The sequence below is a fragment of the Panulirus ornatus genome, chromosome 47 (genome assembly GCF_036320965.1).
Source record: "Panulirus ornatus isolate Po-2019 chromosome 47, ASM3632096v1, whole genome shotgun sequence".
Taxonomy (NCBI): Eukaryota; Metazoa; Arthropoda; class Malacostraca; order Decapoda; family Palinuridae; genus Panulirus; species Panulirus ornatus.
Genome location: NC_092270.1, coordinates 22,562,240 through 22,579,348, shown reverse-complemented (window position 1 = coordinate 22,579,348; position 17,109 = coordinate 22,562,240). Strand labels below are relative to the sequence as shown.

The 17,109-nt window shown below is 40.2% G+C and overlaps 1 protein-coding gene across 1 annotated transcript in view; it reads right to left on the bottom strand.

Annotated features, from left to right (window-relative positions):
* Positions 1–3,498: 3,498 nt before the first annotated feature.
* The window catches only part of LOC139763678 (uncharacterized), a 79,005-nt gene continuing 65,394 nt past the window's right edge, over positions 3,499–17,109 (bottom strand). The window contains 5 exon segments of the mRNA XM_071689983.1: positions 3,499–6,414; positions 7,615–7,866; positions 9,350–9,505; positions 9,700–9,780; positions 14,892–14,956. Coding sequence (XP_071546084.1) covers positions 6,284–6,414; positions 7,615–7,866; positions 9,350–9,505; positions 9,700–9,780; positions 14,892–14,956 — 685 coding nt within the window. The 3' untranslated portion in view covers positions 3,499–6,283.

Here is a 17,109-nt window from a genome sequence, read left to right as displayed (position 1 = left end):
ACATATATACCCATGCACACAATTCACACTGTCTGCCTTTACTCATTCCCATCGCCACCCCGCCACACATGGAATACCATCCCCCTCCCCCCTCATGTGTGCGAGGTAGCGGTAGGAAAAGACAAAAAAAGGCCCCATTCGCTCACACTCAGTCTCCAGCTGTCACGCAATAATGTCCGAAACCACAGCTCCCCCTCCACATCCATATATATATTCATATATATTTATTATCATTTATTTTGCTTTGTCGCTGTCTCCTGCATTAGCGAGGTAGCACAAGGAAACAGATGAAAGAATGGCCCAACCCACCCACATACACCCTCCTCTGCACAACTCTATCCACAGCCCACGCCTCGCAGCCATATAACATTGTTGGAACCACTATTCCTTCAAACATACCCATTTTTGCTTTCCTAGATAATGTTCTCGACTTCCACACATTCTTCAACGCTCCCAGAACTTTCGCCCCCTCCCCCACCCTATGATTCACTTCTGCTTCCAGGGTTCCATCCGCTGCCAAATCCACTCCCAGACATCTAAAACACTTCACTTCCTCCAGTTTTTCTCCATTCAAACTTACCTCCCAACTGACTTGTCCCTCAACCTTACTGTACCTAATAACCTTGCTCTTATTCACATTTACTCTCAGCTTTCTTCTTTCACACACTTTACCAAACTCAGTCACCAGCTTCTACAATTTCTCACACGAATCAGCCACCAGGGCTGTATCATCAGCAAACAACAACTGACTCACTTCCCAAGCTCTCTCATCCACAACAGACTGCATACTTACCCCTCTTTCCAAAACTCTTGCATTCACCTCCGTAAAATCCCCATCCATAAACAAATTGAACAACCATGGAGACATCACACACCCCTGCCACAACCAACATTCACTGAGAACCAATCACTTTCCCCTTTTCCTACACGTGCACATGCCTTACATTCTCAATAAAAACTTTTCACTGCTTCTAACAACTTGCCTCCCACACCATATATTCTTAATACCTTCCACAGAGCATCTCTATCAACTCTATCACATGCCTTCTCCAGATCCATAAATGCTACATACAAATCCATTTGCTTTTCTAAGTATTTCTCACATACATTCTTCAAAGCAAGCACCTGATCCACACATCCTCTACCACTTTGAAACCACACTGCTCTTCCCCAATCTGATGCTCTGTCCATGCCTTCACCCTCTCAATCAATACCCTCCCATATAATTTCCCAGGAATCCTCAACAAACTTATACCTCTGTAATTTGAGCACTCACTTTTATCCCTCTGCCTTTGTACAATGGCACTATGCAAGCATTCCTCCAATCCTCAGGCACCTCACTATGAGTCATACATACATTAAATAACCTCACCAACCAGTCAACAATACAGGCACCCTCTTTTTTTAATAAATTCCACTGCAATACCATCCACATGTATATATATGTGTATGTGGGTGAGTTAGGCCATTCTTTCGTCTGTTTCCTTCCGCTACCTCGCTAACGCGGGAGACAGCGACAAAGTATAATAAAAAAAATATATATATATATATATATATATATATATATATATATATATATATATATATACACGGCGCTGGAGGCTGATTCATGTGAGAAACTACAGAAGCTGGTGCCTGAGTTTGGTAAAGTGTGTGAAAGAAGAAAGTTAAGAGTAAATGTGAATAAGAGCAAGGTTATTAGGTACAGTAGGATTGAGGGTCAAGTCAATTGGGAGGTAAGTTTGAATGGAGAAAAACTGGAGGAAGTAAAGTGTTTTAGATATCTGGGAGTGGATCTGGCAGCGGGTGGAACCATGGAAGCGGAAGTGGATCATAGAATGGGGGAGGGGGCGAAAATCCTGGGAGCCTTGAAGAATGTGTGGAGGTCGAGAACACTATCTCGGAAAGCAAAAATGGGTATGTTTGAAGGAATAGTGGTTCCAACAATGTTGTATGGTTGTGAGGCGTGGGCTATGGATAGAGTTGTGCGCAGGAGGGTGGATGTGCTGGAAATGAGATGTTTGAGGACAATGTGTGGTGTGAGGTGGTTTGATCGAGTAAGTAACGTAAGGGTAAGAGAGATGTGTGGAAATAAAAAGAGCGTGGTTGAGAGAGCAGAAGAGGGTGTTTTGAAATGGTTTGGGCACATGGAGAGAATGAGTGAGGAAAGATTGACCAAGATGATATATGTGTCGGAGGTGGAGGGAACGAGAAGTGGGAGACCAAATTGGAGGTGGAAAGATGGAGTGAAAAAGATTTTGTGTGATCGGGGCCTGAACATGCAGGAGGGTGAAAGGAGGGCAAGGAATAGAGTGAATTGGATCGACGTGGTATACCGGGGTTGACGTGCTGTCAGTGGATTGAATCAGGGCATGTGAAGCATCTGGGGTAAACCATGGAATGTTGTGTGGGGCCTGGATGTGGAAAGGGAGCTGTGGTTTCGGGCATTATTGCATGACAGCTAGAGACTGAGTGTGAACGAATGGGGCCTTTGTTGTCTTTTCCTAGTGCTACCTCGCCTTCTCCAGATCCATAAATGCTACATACAAATCCATTTGCTTTTCTAAGTATATCTCACATACATTCTTCAAAGCAAACACCTGATCCACACATCCTCTACCACTTCTGAAACTACACTGCTCTTCCCCAATCTGATGCTCTGTACATGCCTTCACCCTCTCAATCAATACCCTCCCATATAATTTACCAGGAATACTCAAACTTTTTTTTTTTGTTTTTTTGCTTTGTCGCTGTCTCCGGCGTTTGCAAGGTAGCGCAAGGAAACAGACGAAAGAAATGGCCCAACCCACCCCCATACACATGTATATACATACGTCCACACATGCAAATATACATACCTATACATACCTCAACAAACTTATACCTCTGTAATTTGAGCACTCACTCTTATCCCCTTTGCCTTTGTACAATGGCACTATGCACGCATTCCGCCAATCCTCAGGCACCTCACCATGAGTCATACATACATTAAATAACCTTACCAACCAGTCAACAATACAGTCACCCCCCTTTTTTAATAAATTCCACTGCAATACCATCCAAACCTACTATTTGCCATTTCCCGCGTTAGCGAGGTAGCGTTAAGAACAGAGGACTGGGCCTTTGAGGGAATATCTTCACCTGGCCCCCTTCTCTGTTCCTTCTTCTGGAAAATTAAAAAAAAAATCCCTTAACCTGATCAGATGTTCTTTAACTGACGTTTTACACTGGATGAATTTTTTTTTATGAGAGATGGTTTTCCTCCTGCCTTGGCCATGATATTCTTCTCAAAGTTTCCTTGTTCCTCCTTTCTTATCCTGCATTATTCATTCCTTGATCTCTTATGCCTTACAAATGCTGGCTGGTTGGAATGCTGCCTATATTTTCATCAGAGCACATACAGAAGCTTCTTTGCTTTTTGACATCTTTATTTATGTGTGTGTGTGTGTGTGTGTGTGTGTGTGTGTATGTGTAATAACCTATTTGTACTGTATGAAAGAGAGAGAGAGAGAGAGAGAGAGAGAGAGAGAGAGAGAGAGAGAGAGAGAGAGAGAGAGAGAGAGAGAGAGAGAGAGAGAGAGAGAGAGAGAGAGAGACTTTAATAGTGACAGCACCACAGTTAACACTTTTGGTTGGGAGCAGAGGACAATGGTCTTGCATTTGGAGAAATTCCTGATAAATAAAAAATCATGTGTGACAGACTCTGATACAATGGAAATATGTTTATATGTCATCTTGATTATTCAAAGAATAATCATAATATTTCCAATATATTTCACCAAAAATGTTCATGTGCTGAAAGTCTACTTTAGATTATGAGTTTTAACAAAGTCAGGCCAAAAGGATTGAAAAACTGGTATCATGAAGAATTAACCCAAAGGCTTTTAACAACAAAAACAATAACAACAAAAAAGGACTGTCCATGGGAAAAAAATGAATTTCCAGTATTGGATGATGACCATAAATACCTTCCAATGTTAGACATTATAAGCTTTCCATTGCTAGATAATGATCAATAAAATAATCATCCCAATGTCAAACAAAGACCTGTATGACAAGTCCTCAAATGTTAGATGACCTATATAGCAAACTTCTCTGCATTAGATGATGACCTATATAAATCAGCCTTCCAGTATTAGATGACCTGCATGATGAGCCTCTAGCATTAGGCAGTGACCTGTATGAGAAGCCTTATGGGGACCGTACGGGCCAGTTATTATTTACTGACTAATTTGGATGAAGATAAAAAAGATTAAGAGAGAAGTACTTGCAAAGACCACATATAAAAATTTATCAAACAAAATCTTTCTAAGATGTAATAAATTCTAAAGGAAAACTGACAAAATTAAAATGCATTGATCAGAAATATTAAGGATCATTTTTCCTTGAAATACATGACAAATCTTAAAGACACATGTAATGAATAGTTTGAGCAGATCCTTGAAATTAATTCAGTGGTTAAGAGAAACGTGAAATATGCAAACTCTTTTTCAAGATATGTAAGAACGAAAGATATATATTAAATTTCTCAAGGCCAAAATTTGCACCAAGTGAGGATTCTTAAAAATATTTGATAATCAAAATTCAGATAATAAACAAAAAAGTGCTATTCATTAAATGCACCAAAACTGTAAAAATATTTTGAGGTACAATATTAATGTTTATTGTTTTTCAGTATATGCCTGCAACATAAACATATGTGGTACAGTAAATAACACTTAGGTAAATATGCTTCATACAGCAATTATTTTACTTTAAATATATGTGATGTTTCATTCAAAATCCAATAAAATATTGTTTCTTTTCAAAAAAGATGTCAAACTGATTGGTTATTGCATGGAATAAGTTTATGGTAATATGAGACGGTGGATGAGTTGAAGCAACAAGGGTGACACTCCTGGTTATGAAATTCTCTGTAATCATCTGTTTGTTTATAAAAATTTGCAGTATTCATGTTCAATCTGTGCTCTTAGGTGCTTCTCTGGAGGCATATAATTGCATTACACTATGCAATATGCATAAAAGTAAACAAACAAATGCGAGGAGTAGTGAGCTACATAAGCGTACCCTATTCCTTCACTGTTTTGGAGAACACTAAGTGATATCTCTTCCTAAAGTCATGAGGAGTGGTGTTGAGTGAGTTGACGAATATTTTCACACCATTTGAATTTCATCACTTTTGTCCAAAATATTAATACATTATCCACAGCCTGTGATTGCTTGAAGTGATGAGAAAATCATGCCTTACATGAGTCATATTATGCTAGCACTGGGGGGAGCAATTATTACTGTGATGACTAATTAGATTTGAAACCCACATTAGAGTTCTATGATGGAAGTGCCATTTGATGGGTACTTCAATAAGCCTTTGTCCACAGACTTGAATCTCTTTGTATTCCATAATATTTGCAAAAAAAGTAAACCCGTACAGTCCCCTAATCGACGATCAGTTTGAGATTAATTTTTCTCGGTTTAATCAAGTGTTCTTCTAGAACACTTTGATCCTGAATTTTTGTTTATATGGATCGGAGTATTTTATGTTCTAAGCCATTAATAATCTTCTCTTCCTTAACATTAACTGTGTATGATACAATATATACACAATATACATGCTATACCACATGAGGGAACGGATTTTCTTTCAGATGAACTCTTAGAAGGTAATATATAAAATCCTTGTCAAGTAACTCTGTAGCAAATGTTGCAAGGGTTTCTAAGTCCATCCTTCTTTCTCTAAAAATAATGAAACACTTGAACATGACATCTCAGTTGTATTTTTCCTATGTAGCAATGATAATTATTCATGAGAGGTGACTTAGAAACTCCTGCACTGCTACGGCTATGTGAAAGTAACATTCACTCGTTCATGTGCTTGTATATAGGTGGGACGAATAGGCATATTACAAACCTTCATGTTCTGCACTGACCCTCTAACCTGTACAGGTGTGCTATCTAGGATTATCAAAATATACTTCACTTGTGTCGAGTTTCTCAGGAACATTTAAAAGAATATATGTCATTATGCGATACATATAAAAATCTCGAATAAAAATAGTCACAGACTATTACTCATTATCTTACAAAAGGGTAGCTTGTCAATAGGCTTTTATCAGCTATCCCGGAGGTCTTCCATTACCTTCATATACCATCCATTTTAATAAAAGTAACTGAGATTCGTCATCAGTTAATTTGAAGAATCTTCAGTAACTTGTTTAAAACTTAGAGAATACTATACAAAAGAAAAAAGTTAACTGGCAATCTTGTGGGTCTTCCCATCAGACATTCATCTAGTGATGCTGAAAGTGTATCTGGCCTCAGGTGCCTGATGTGACAGGCTCAGCAGCAACAGGAACGTTGGTAACACTGGGGACACAAAGTTGAAGGAACTGCTGCTACTGGCAACAGTACATTCACCTGAAAAAGGTGAGAATATAGAATAAGTAATGACACATTTCAAAAGTCATATTGAGGAATATACGTTGCAAAATCCAGTTGGTGTAGAGTGAAGAGGTGGTGAAAGCCTTGTGTAAGATGAAATGAGATAAAGGCAGCTGGAGAGGATGGTACTCTAGTTACATTCATTAAGAAAGGGGGTAACTGTGTTGTTGGTTGGTTGGTAAGGATTTTCAATGTATGTTTGGATCATTGTGAAGTGCCTGAGGATTGGTAGAATGCATGTAAAGTGCCAGGGAGGGTCAGGGAGAATGGTTTGGTTAAGAGACAAAGGTAGTGAAAGCTTTGCGGAAGATGAAATCTGGCAAGCCGGCAGGTTTGGATGGTATTGCAGTTGAAATAATTAAGAAAGGGGGTGACTGAACTGTTGATTGGTTGCTAAGGATATTCAGTGTATGTATGGATCATGGTGAAATGCCTGAGGATTGGCAGAATGCATGCATAGTGCCAGTGTACAAAGGCAAAGGGGATAAAGGTGAGAGTTCAAACTACAGAGGCATAAGTTTATTGAGTATACCTGGGAAATTATATGAGAGGGTATTGAGTGAGAGGGTGAAGGCATATACACAGCATCAGATTGGGGTTGGTAGGAGCAGTGTGGTTTTTGAAGTGGTAGGGGATATGTGGATCAGGTTTTTGCTTTGAAGAATATGTGTGAGAAATAGAAAAACAGATGGATTTGTATGTGGCATTTATGAATCTGGAAAAGGCACATGATAGGGTTGACAGAGATGCTTTATGGAAGGTCTTAAGAATATATGGGGTGGGAGGTAAGCTGCTAGAAGCAGCAAGAAATTTTATCAAGGGTGCAAGGCATGTGTACAAGTCGGAAGAGAGGAGAGTGATTGGTTCTCAGTGAAGGTTGATCTGTGGAAGCTGTCTTCTCTAGATGTGGGAAGGGTAAGGCAACCTGTAAAAGAACAGTGCAGTTACTATGATAAGCCCATACAAATACAACTGAAGAGGTAATCTAGTAAAAAAAAAAGTCTACCCATTTATCTTAGGCTGGGCTATTTTAAAACAATAGGTACCTGCGCTTCCAAGACTATTGGTTTTAAACAATGGCCACCTACTTAACCTAAGCTGTAGGTTTAAGACAATGGCTTACCACTTAACTTAAGCTGTTGGTTTACTGGTTTAAAACTATGGTTATCCTCTCACCTTGGGCTGTGAGGTTTAGGCTGAGAGTTGTGGTTGGTGGCACATGACGTCGAGGACAAGAATGTGCGTGTGCAGTCACATGCAGGGTCCTGCTGTTGTTATTGCTGTTGTTGCTAGACCTGCTGCTGTAGGCATGCTTGTTGTTGCTGACTGAAGTGGCTGTGAGGCACAGACGATGAGAAGGACGATCATGTGGGGAAGCTACCACAAACACTGAACCTCCTTCTGCCCAGTGGCCATGACATACATATGCTGTGGGTGGGTAAGAAAGAAATTTCGTATTTAGGTTAAAGTTAAGAGTTTTGTCAGCCCCTACTAGCCTCATTAGGCCTGTCAGTGAGGGCCATGTTTCTGGACACAGACACATCTTGTAGTCTCATTAAGCCTGTCAGTGAGGGCCATGTTTCTGGACACAGACACACCTTGTAGTCTCATTAAGCCTGTCAGTGAGGGATATGTCCACAGACAAAGACACTCCTGGTAGGCTTATTATGCCTGTCAGTGAGGGCCAGGACCATAGACACAAACACATCTGATATTTTCATTAGGCTTGTCAGTAGTGGTGGTGTCAGTGAGGGCCATGTTGATAGACATGTACACCCCTGGTAGACTCAATAGGCCTGTTAGTAAGGGCCATGTCCATAGACATGGATACCCCTGGTAGGTTCATTAGGCCTGTCAGGGAGGGTCATGTCCAAAGACATGGACATCCATGGTAGGCTCATTAGGCCTGTCAGCGAGGGCCGTATTGGTACCCCTTTATCTACCTACAAAAGGAAGGATGAACAGTTGGGTGGACTACACCCTGTCTACCTATGGTGGGGATCAAAAGTCTGCAATGCTTACTAGTATACCATCAATGCATGTTCTGTTTTTCCCTTATGAGAGAAGGAAGTGAACCATTCAATGACTGCTCTTGGCTATGACTATGAGAGTAAAGTTTCTGGATGCATGAGGTGACTTGACATATTATAAGATTTTGGCTGACATCGTAAGTAGGTGATAAATAATGCCCTACTCCAAAGATATAATAAATGGATTACGAACTGTGCTCATACTTATGTCATGACCTGCACCTCTGATGCATCAGAAAATCTACTTGAATTTTTGCCCCACCCCAAAAAAAAAAAAAAAGAAAAAAAAATGGGAAACAGGATATAATAAAAATGAGATAAAAGATCTACTGTACTGAAAGTTAAGTGTAACTAAGTTTGCTTGCCTTAAATATTTTGACATTAACTCAGTACATATCAACTGGATCGAAAACTAAAAATCATAAGAAATCTAATATGTTGCTAGATTTACCAGATCTCTGCCTGATATGGGCCTCTACTGATAAGGCTCATTGTTCACCTATTTGGAAAAAACACATTATCAATATTATTAAGTTCTGTAATGATGCACTTCCTGTATCACCCGAAAGTCCTTCTCACCCACAGTCACAGTTCACATAGGGCTCCCAAAATGACATTCACTACTGGTAATTACTAGTGTAGTCCACACCAGTGGTGCCAGGCAGCATGTGCAGCTTGACTTGGTGCTGGACACAAAAGTTTTGTGTTGTATAAAGGTAATTTACTTAATGACAGATTAATTTCTTAAAGGAATGAGTTTTGTTTAAGCATACAGAAAATGAAATTTGACAGACAACTTACATTTAGGAAAATACCACTTCCTAATGGCAGATGTACAGGAAAAGACCTGACTTATCTACTGAAGTGGATGTGTTACTTACAATGTTTTGTGGTCTCAGTGGAACATGCATGGACGAACTGCAAGGCATGGAGGGCACCACAACCTGCCTTCAGGTGGGTCACGTCTCGACCACACTCTCCCTTCCCTGCTGTCCACACACCCACAAAGGGACATGCTCGGCGTGAAGGGGAACCACCTGGTCAAACATAAGTGCACATTATAAATGGACTTTCAGGTATTGAAGGGGAACCATATGGCAGAATATGCACAGTAGAAAGTTGTATCAGGTTCTGTAGCACAGTGAAGCCAAACTCTGATGCTATGGATCTTCTTAAGTTAACTACATCAAACTCTGTCTTTCATCTCTTTTATCTATTCTTGTTATCTTACTTGTGAGTGTGGTGTGTGGAGCACTGGAGGCATTGAAGTATGTGTGATGACAAGCATCCACAGCTCTGATGGCTCGTGACCCTGTGGGGAAGACAGTGCCATGTCAAACACACACTATAATCTACACCGAGGCTCCACAATCATTCGTGCTATGAATCTCAATCATAATCATAAAGATGAAACAATAATTGTTTTCTTTAAACAAAAGACTTTACTTACTACAGAGTATACAGAGAATTGAAAACATTCTGAAGTTTTAAGCCTCTGCCTTCTACTTAACTGGGTTACATTATATAGTTAATGGCCTCAATTTATGGATTCAGTTTTGAGTTGTAAGAAAATCTTTCCATCTGTGATTGTTTTAAGGATAACCATAGTCTTTTAAGTCATCTACATGCACATGCATGCTAGAAGCATCTTTCTCTGAAATTTTACCTATTTGTATTGTACAAAGAGGGATTTTTACTCTCATGAGGCCCCATCTCTTGAACATTTTCTGTTATCATACAACATTAAAACCTTATTCAAATTGGTTGCAAATACTATTTCCTCAATCAATTCAATTCATTTATCCACTACTCTTAAAATGTAGTTGTCTTCATCTTTTTTAATGAGTTTCTTCCTTAATTTAATGTTGTGTCCTATTGTTGCTCTATCCCCATATCATTTGAAGAACTATTCATTCTCTAAATCATCATTCTGATCTAAAAACCCCTCCTCTCTTTCATAGTGGGCAAATTTAAAGCCTTTGGCCTTTCCTCATATCTCACCTCTCTTGATTCTTATATCTTTGTGGCTCTCCTGTGCACCTTCTCTATTTGAATTTCATTAACCATGTGTCAGACCAATTTTGGATTTGTCCAGGTCTCCTTGTAAGCTGATACAAACTCCTCACTTTTTACTTCCCTAATTACTTTGGTATCATATGCAAAAATGTTCAGGTGGGGCTCCAAACCTTCTAACAAGTCATTCACAAAGGTCAAGAAAAGCAATGGTTCCAGGACCACAATACTATGGCATGCCACTGGTGATTTCAACCCAGTTTGAAAAGGCTCCCCTGATATATGCTCCTTGTTCCCTACCACTAAAATAATCTATCCACTGAAGAAGTCTTTCCTTCATTCCTGCCTGAAGATCCAACTTCTCTACCAAATGCTTTCTGCCAGTCTGCATACAAACAATCCACCCAGCCTTCTCTTCAGTTGAAACAGAGTTCATTCTCTCATAGAAATCTAACAGATTCATCACACGACATCCAGTCTCTGAAACCATGCTACCTCATACTTAGGTAGTTTCTCTCCTGCAAAAAGTCATCCAGTTGTTTTCTGATTATCTTTTTCAGAACCTTACAGATGACTCTCAGATGACTCCTTCAGATTGGTTTCCGTGATGAGTATGGTGCATAAAGCACTGGTGAAGATAACCAGAAAGCAAATGTGTGGGTATGGTCACCTGTTTCTGAAATAGAAGGTAGGAGTTGTCCATTTGTGTGGTCCAATTTTTTTTCCTTTTATTTCAAAAATATTCCGACTGCCTGTATGTCAAGTTCCCTCTCTCACCTTGTCCCATGCATCAGCAAACTTCATATCATAAAAGTATTCTCTCATAGCTCATGTAACACTCATGAGTGTATTTGGTGTAGTGGTTTGCATTCCTGTTTTATGAATCATGGATAAGCTTAATTGGATTAGGATCCTATGATGGGCAATTGGTTTATCCTAACCCATCTGTTCATCCTCTCTTTAGGGGAGGTCAATGAATGGATACCTGGCTTAGGTTGGGATCCTAGGGCAATAAGCCCAAGACAACCACCATCCAGGGGCTCCTACAGCTCCAAGTTTTACTACACTCAGTAGTAGGGACAGGATGGATTTCTTTGAAGTGAGAAGTTCCTTAGGGAGACCGTACTCTTTCAACAAATGATGATGATACAGCCTTGCCAACATGACTTTCACTCACCGTGCAGCCTCAAGCAAGTGGAGTCCAGTAACACTTATATAAATGTATATGTATACTGTATAAGAAAGGGGTGACTATGTTGTTGATCGGTGAGCTAGGATTATTAATGTACGGATCATGGTGAGGTGCCTGAGGATGAATGAATGTATTATACATATTCATAAAGGTACAGGGGATAAAGGTGAGTGTTCAACTACAGAGGTATAAGCTTCTTGAGTGTAACTAGTAAGCTGCATGGGAGGGTCGTGATTAAGAGGGCACAGACATGTTCAGGGTATCAGACTGGGGAGCAGCAGTGTGGTTTCAGAAGCTGTAGGGGATGTGTGAATTAGGTACTTGTTTTAAAGAATGTGTGTAAGAAATACTTAGAGAAACAGAGGAATCTGTATGTGGCATTTGTGGATCTGGAGAAAACATATGAGAAAGTTGATAGAGATGTTTTGCGGGTCTGAATGTTATATGGCATAAATGGTGTGGGAGGAAAGATGCTGGAAGCAAAGAGAAGTGTTTTAAGGGTGTAAGGACTATGAATGAAGAGGAAGAGAGTAGAATAAATGGTTCCAAGGGAAGGTTGGTCTGCAGCAGGGGTGTGTGATGTCACCATGGCTATTCAATTAGGGATGGGATGGTGAGGGAAGTAAATACAAGTCTTAGAGAGAGGGGCAAGTATGCAGTCTGTAAGGGATGAAAAGGCCTGAGAGGCAAGTCAATTATTGTCTGCTGATAACACAGCACTAGCAGCAGATTCAAGTGAAACTGCAAAAGGTGAACATAAATGTGAATAAATGCAAGGTTTTTATGTTTAGCAGGGTTGAGGGACTGGTCAGGTGGGGTGTGTCTGATTGGAGAAAACTTGGAGGAAGTGAAGTGTTTTAGATACCTGAGAGTGAACATGGCAGCAAATGAAACCATGAAAGCAGAAGTGAGTCATAGGGTGGGTGAGGGGGGGTGAAGGATATGGGAGAATTGGGGTATTTGGGAAAGTATGGAAAGAGAGGTCATTATCTGGGAGGATAAAAATGGGCATGTTTGAAGGTATAGTAGTCCCAAAAATGTATGGATTTGAGACATGGGCTATAGATGAGGATGTGCAGAGGAAGGATGGATGTGTTGGAAGTGAAATATTTGAGGACAATATCTGGTGTAAGGGGGTTTGATCGAGTAAGTAATAAAAGGGTATGAGAGATCTGTGGTAATAAAAAGTGCATGGTTGAGAGATGAAAAGGGGTGCTGATATGGACTGAAAATATGGAGAGTATGAGTGAGGAAGTGGGATATATGTGTCAGAAGTGGTGTGGAAAAAGAAAAGTGGGAGACTAAATTGGAGATGGAAGGATGGAGTGAAAAATATTTTGAGTGACTGGGTCCTGAACATGCAGGAGGATGAAAGGTGTGATGGAATAAAGGGAATTGGAGTGATGTGGTATACAAGGGACAACAAGCTCTCAATGGATTGAATTAGGGCATTTGAAACAACTGCAGGAAACCACAGAAAGGTCAGTGGGGCTTTGTTGTGAACAGGGGATGTGGTGTCAGAGCATTACATATAACAATTAGAGAATGGATACGAAAATGAGGACTTTCTTTGTCTGTTCTTGGCACTACCTCGATAATGCATGAAACAGCGAACAAGCATGAAAAAAAGTGGAGCTACACTTACTACACCAATCCAGTCCCCAATCATGAAAATATCCTAACCCATTCCAATGGAATCCCTTCTCCCAAAAAAAGATGCACATAAACTAATGGGATACTGCTCAAAAATCAACCACAAACTGAACAAACATTTAAACAGGAAAGTCATGAAAAACTTGTACAAAATCCTTCCAGAAAAAAGTGTGCTCCACCCTTCAGTTCCACTGACACAAGCAATACAATTAAAGCATAAAAGAACACCTGCTAAAGGCCCTGACAACATATAAAATTTTCACATTAAAATTTTTGGCCTATTTGCAGTCTAAGCACTTACATATATGTTTGATCACTCCTGGCTACACAGTGATATGCCTTACATCTGGAAACTTGCCATCATAGTATAAATCCTGAAACCCTTCAAACCACCCTTCTCCCCATACTTCTATTGCCCTGTATCACTTCTATCATTAGTAACCAAATTTAGTGAAAAAACTGGCCCAAAACAGCATCAAGCAATATATTCCACTCTCACTCATACAGCATGACTTTGAACCCCAAGTACTCCACCACTACACTATACACTGACCTCATATAACATATCTTAGATGGCTTCAAACAGCCACAGCCCCACTTCTATACAGTACTACGGGCAATAGATTTCAACAAGCTATTTGACATCAACCCCTGACACATCCACATGCAAAAGATAATTGTCACCATCCTCCACAACAATGTGAGAGGTGGTTGGCCAATTTCACATCTGACCACCATGCCAAAGTCACTCACAATGGCTCATCTCTAAAACATATGAACTCTACAGTAGAGTTTCTTCAGGAGCAATTCTTTCTCCATATCCATGTTCATATACCTGAACTCTCCATATTCATGAACATGCACCTAAACTCAGTTTTGATGCTAATTAGTAGTACATTATTGTCTTTAATATTCAATATTCCACTAAACACTATACTGTTTCATCTCCCATGTCTCCTCATATGATGATTCCTGTAGCTCATCTCTTGGCGTGTGATATTCATAATCAGTTTCATTTCATTGTCTCGTATTCATCATCTTACATCTAGATGGGTTCAACTTCACCCATGTATCTGATCACAACTGGATAACTTTTCTACAATTTCTGCCAACTTACTTCAGTCATAATCTTTCCATCATCCACACACATATTCATTTTTTTTTTTTTACAATTTCTGCCAAATATGATTCAAGCTCTTCTATTTATTGTGTGATCACAATTTATGAGTTGGGGGAGAAATTTTTACCCTTGTGTTGCCCTGTTTCTTCACCTTGTATATATGTATCATGTCTTTACTCCTGTGTATGTACACACACACACACACACACACACACTCACACACCAACCAATGTCAGGCATCCATTTATCGACCAGCCCCTGAGGGAAGGACAAACACATGGGTTGAGTGTGGGCCAATTTTCATGTCTAGGATTCGAACCTATGCAGGTCAGATCCTGGGCTGGTCTTTGCTGATTTGTGGTCAGTAACACAACCACTTCACCAAGGAGGCCTGTGTGTATGTGTGTATGTGAGCTAAAAGTTTTTCATATACACTATTTCTTACCTTGCTGCATCTCGATGATATGTCCATCCCGGCGGTAGAGAACTGTGCATACGTAACCACTGGAGCTGCAACATAGCAATAAGTTAGTGAGACATAAGACTCGCCAATAAATGCTGCAGCCATTCATGAATACAAATAAGGACAGGGATGACAATATGAGCCAACTGCTTCATCTGTACTGAAGAAATTTTTGTAATCGTTTTAGATGTGAAAGTTCTTAATCTCAAACAAATCAGGCATCAGAAATCATTTACTCTCCATTGCAATCATCTCTGAGCACTAATAATACAATCTCATATATATATATATATATATATATATATATTTTTTTTTTTTTTTTTTTTTTTTTTTTTTTTTGTCGCTGTCTCCCGCGTTTGCGAGGTAGCGCAAGGAAACAGACGAAAGAAATGGCCCAACCCCCCCCCATACACATGTACATACACACGTCCACACACGCAAATATACATACCTACACAGCTTTCCATGGTTTACCCCAGACGCTTCACATGCCTTGATTCAATCCACTGACAGCACGTCAACCCCTGTATACCACATCGCTCCAATTCACTCTATTCCTTGCCCTCCTTTCACCCTCCTGCATGTTCAGGCCCCGATCACACAAAATCCTTTTCACTCCATCTTTCCACCTCCAATTTGGTCTCCCTCTTCTCCTCGTTCCCTCCACCTCCGACACATATATCCTCTTGGTCAATCTTTCCTCACTCATTCTCTCCATGTGCCCAAACCACTTCAAAACACCCTCTTCTGCTCTCTCAACCACGCTCTTTTTATTTCCACACATCTCTCTTACCCTTACGTTACTTACTCGATCAAACCACCTCACACCACACATTGTCCTCAAACATCTCATTTCCAGCACATCCATCCTCCTACGCACAACTCTATCCATAGCCCACGCCTCGCAACCATACAACATTGTTGGAACTACTATTCCTTCAAACATACCCATTTTTGCTTTCCGGGATAATGTTCTCGACTTCCACACATTTTTCAAGGCTCCCAAAATTTTCGCCCCCTCCCCCACCCTATGATCCACTTCCACTTCCATGGTTCCATCCGCTGACAGATCCACTCCCAGATATCTAAAACACCTTCACTTCCTCCAGCCTTCTCACCATTCAAACTCACCTCCCAATTGACTTGACCCTCAACCCTACTGTACCTAATAACCTTGCTCTTATTGACATTTACTCTTAACTTTCTTCTTCCACACACTTTACCAAACTCAGTCACCAGCTTCTGCAGTTTCTCACATGAATCCGCCACCAGCGCTGTATCATCAGCGAACAACAACTGACTCACTTCCCAAGCTCTCTCATCCCCAACAGACTTCATACTTGCCCCTCTTTCCAGAACTCTTGCATTTACCTCCCTAACAACCCCATCCATAAACAAATTAAACAACCATGGAGACATCACACACCCCTGCCGCAAACCTACATTCACTGAGAACCAATCACTTTCCTCTCTTCCTACACGTACACATGCCTTACATCCTCGATAAAAACTTTTCACTGCTTCTAACAACTTTCCTCCCACACCATATATTCTTAATACCTTCCACAGAGCATCTCTATCAACTCTATCATATGCCTTCTCCAGATCCATAAATGCTACATACAAATCCATTTGTATATATATATATATATATATATATATATATATATATTATCCCTGGGGATAGGGGATTAAGAATACTTCCCACGTATTCCCTGCGTGTCGTAGAAGGCGACTAAAAGGGGAGGGAGCGGGGGGCTGGAAATCCTCCCCTCTCGTTTTTTTTTTTTTTTTTTTTTTTTCAATTTTCCAAAAGAAGGAACAGAGAATTGTGCCAGGTGAGGGTATTCCCTCAAAGGCCCAGTCCTCTGTTCTTAACGCTACCTCGCTAATGCGGGAAATGGCGAATAGTTTGAAAGAAAAAGAAAAATATATATATATATCTCAGAGCAAAAATGGGTATATTTGAAGGAATAGTGGTTCTATTTTTTTTTCATCTTGGAGCAAAAATGGGTATGTTTGAAGGAATAGTGGTTCCAACAATGTTATAAGGGTGCAAGGCATGGGCTATAGATAGGGTTGTGCAGAGGAGGGTGGATGTGTTGGAAAGAAAATGTCTGAGGACAATATGTGGTGTGAGGTGGTTTGCTCGAGTAAGTAATGAAAGGAAGGGTAAGAGAGATGTGTGTTAATAAAAAGA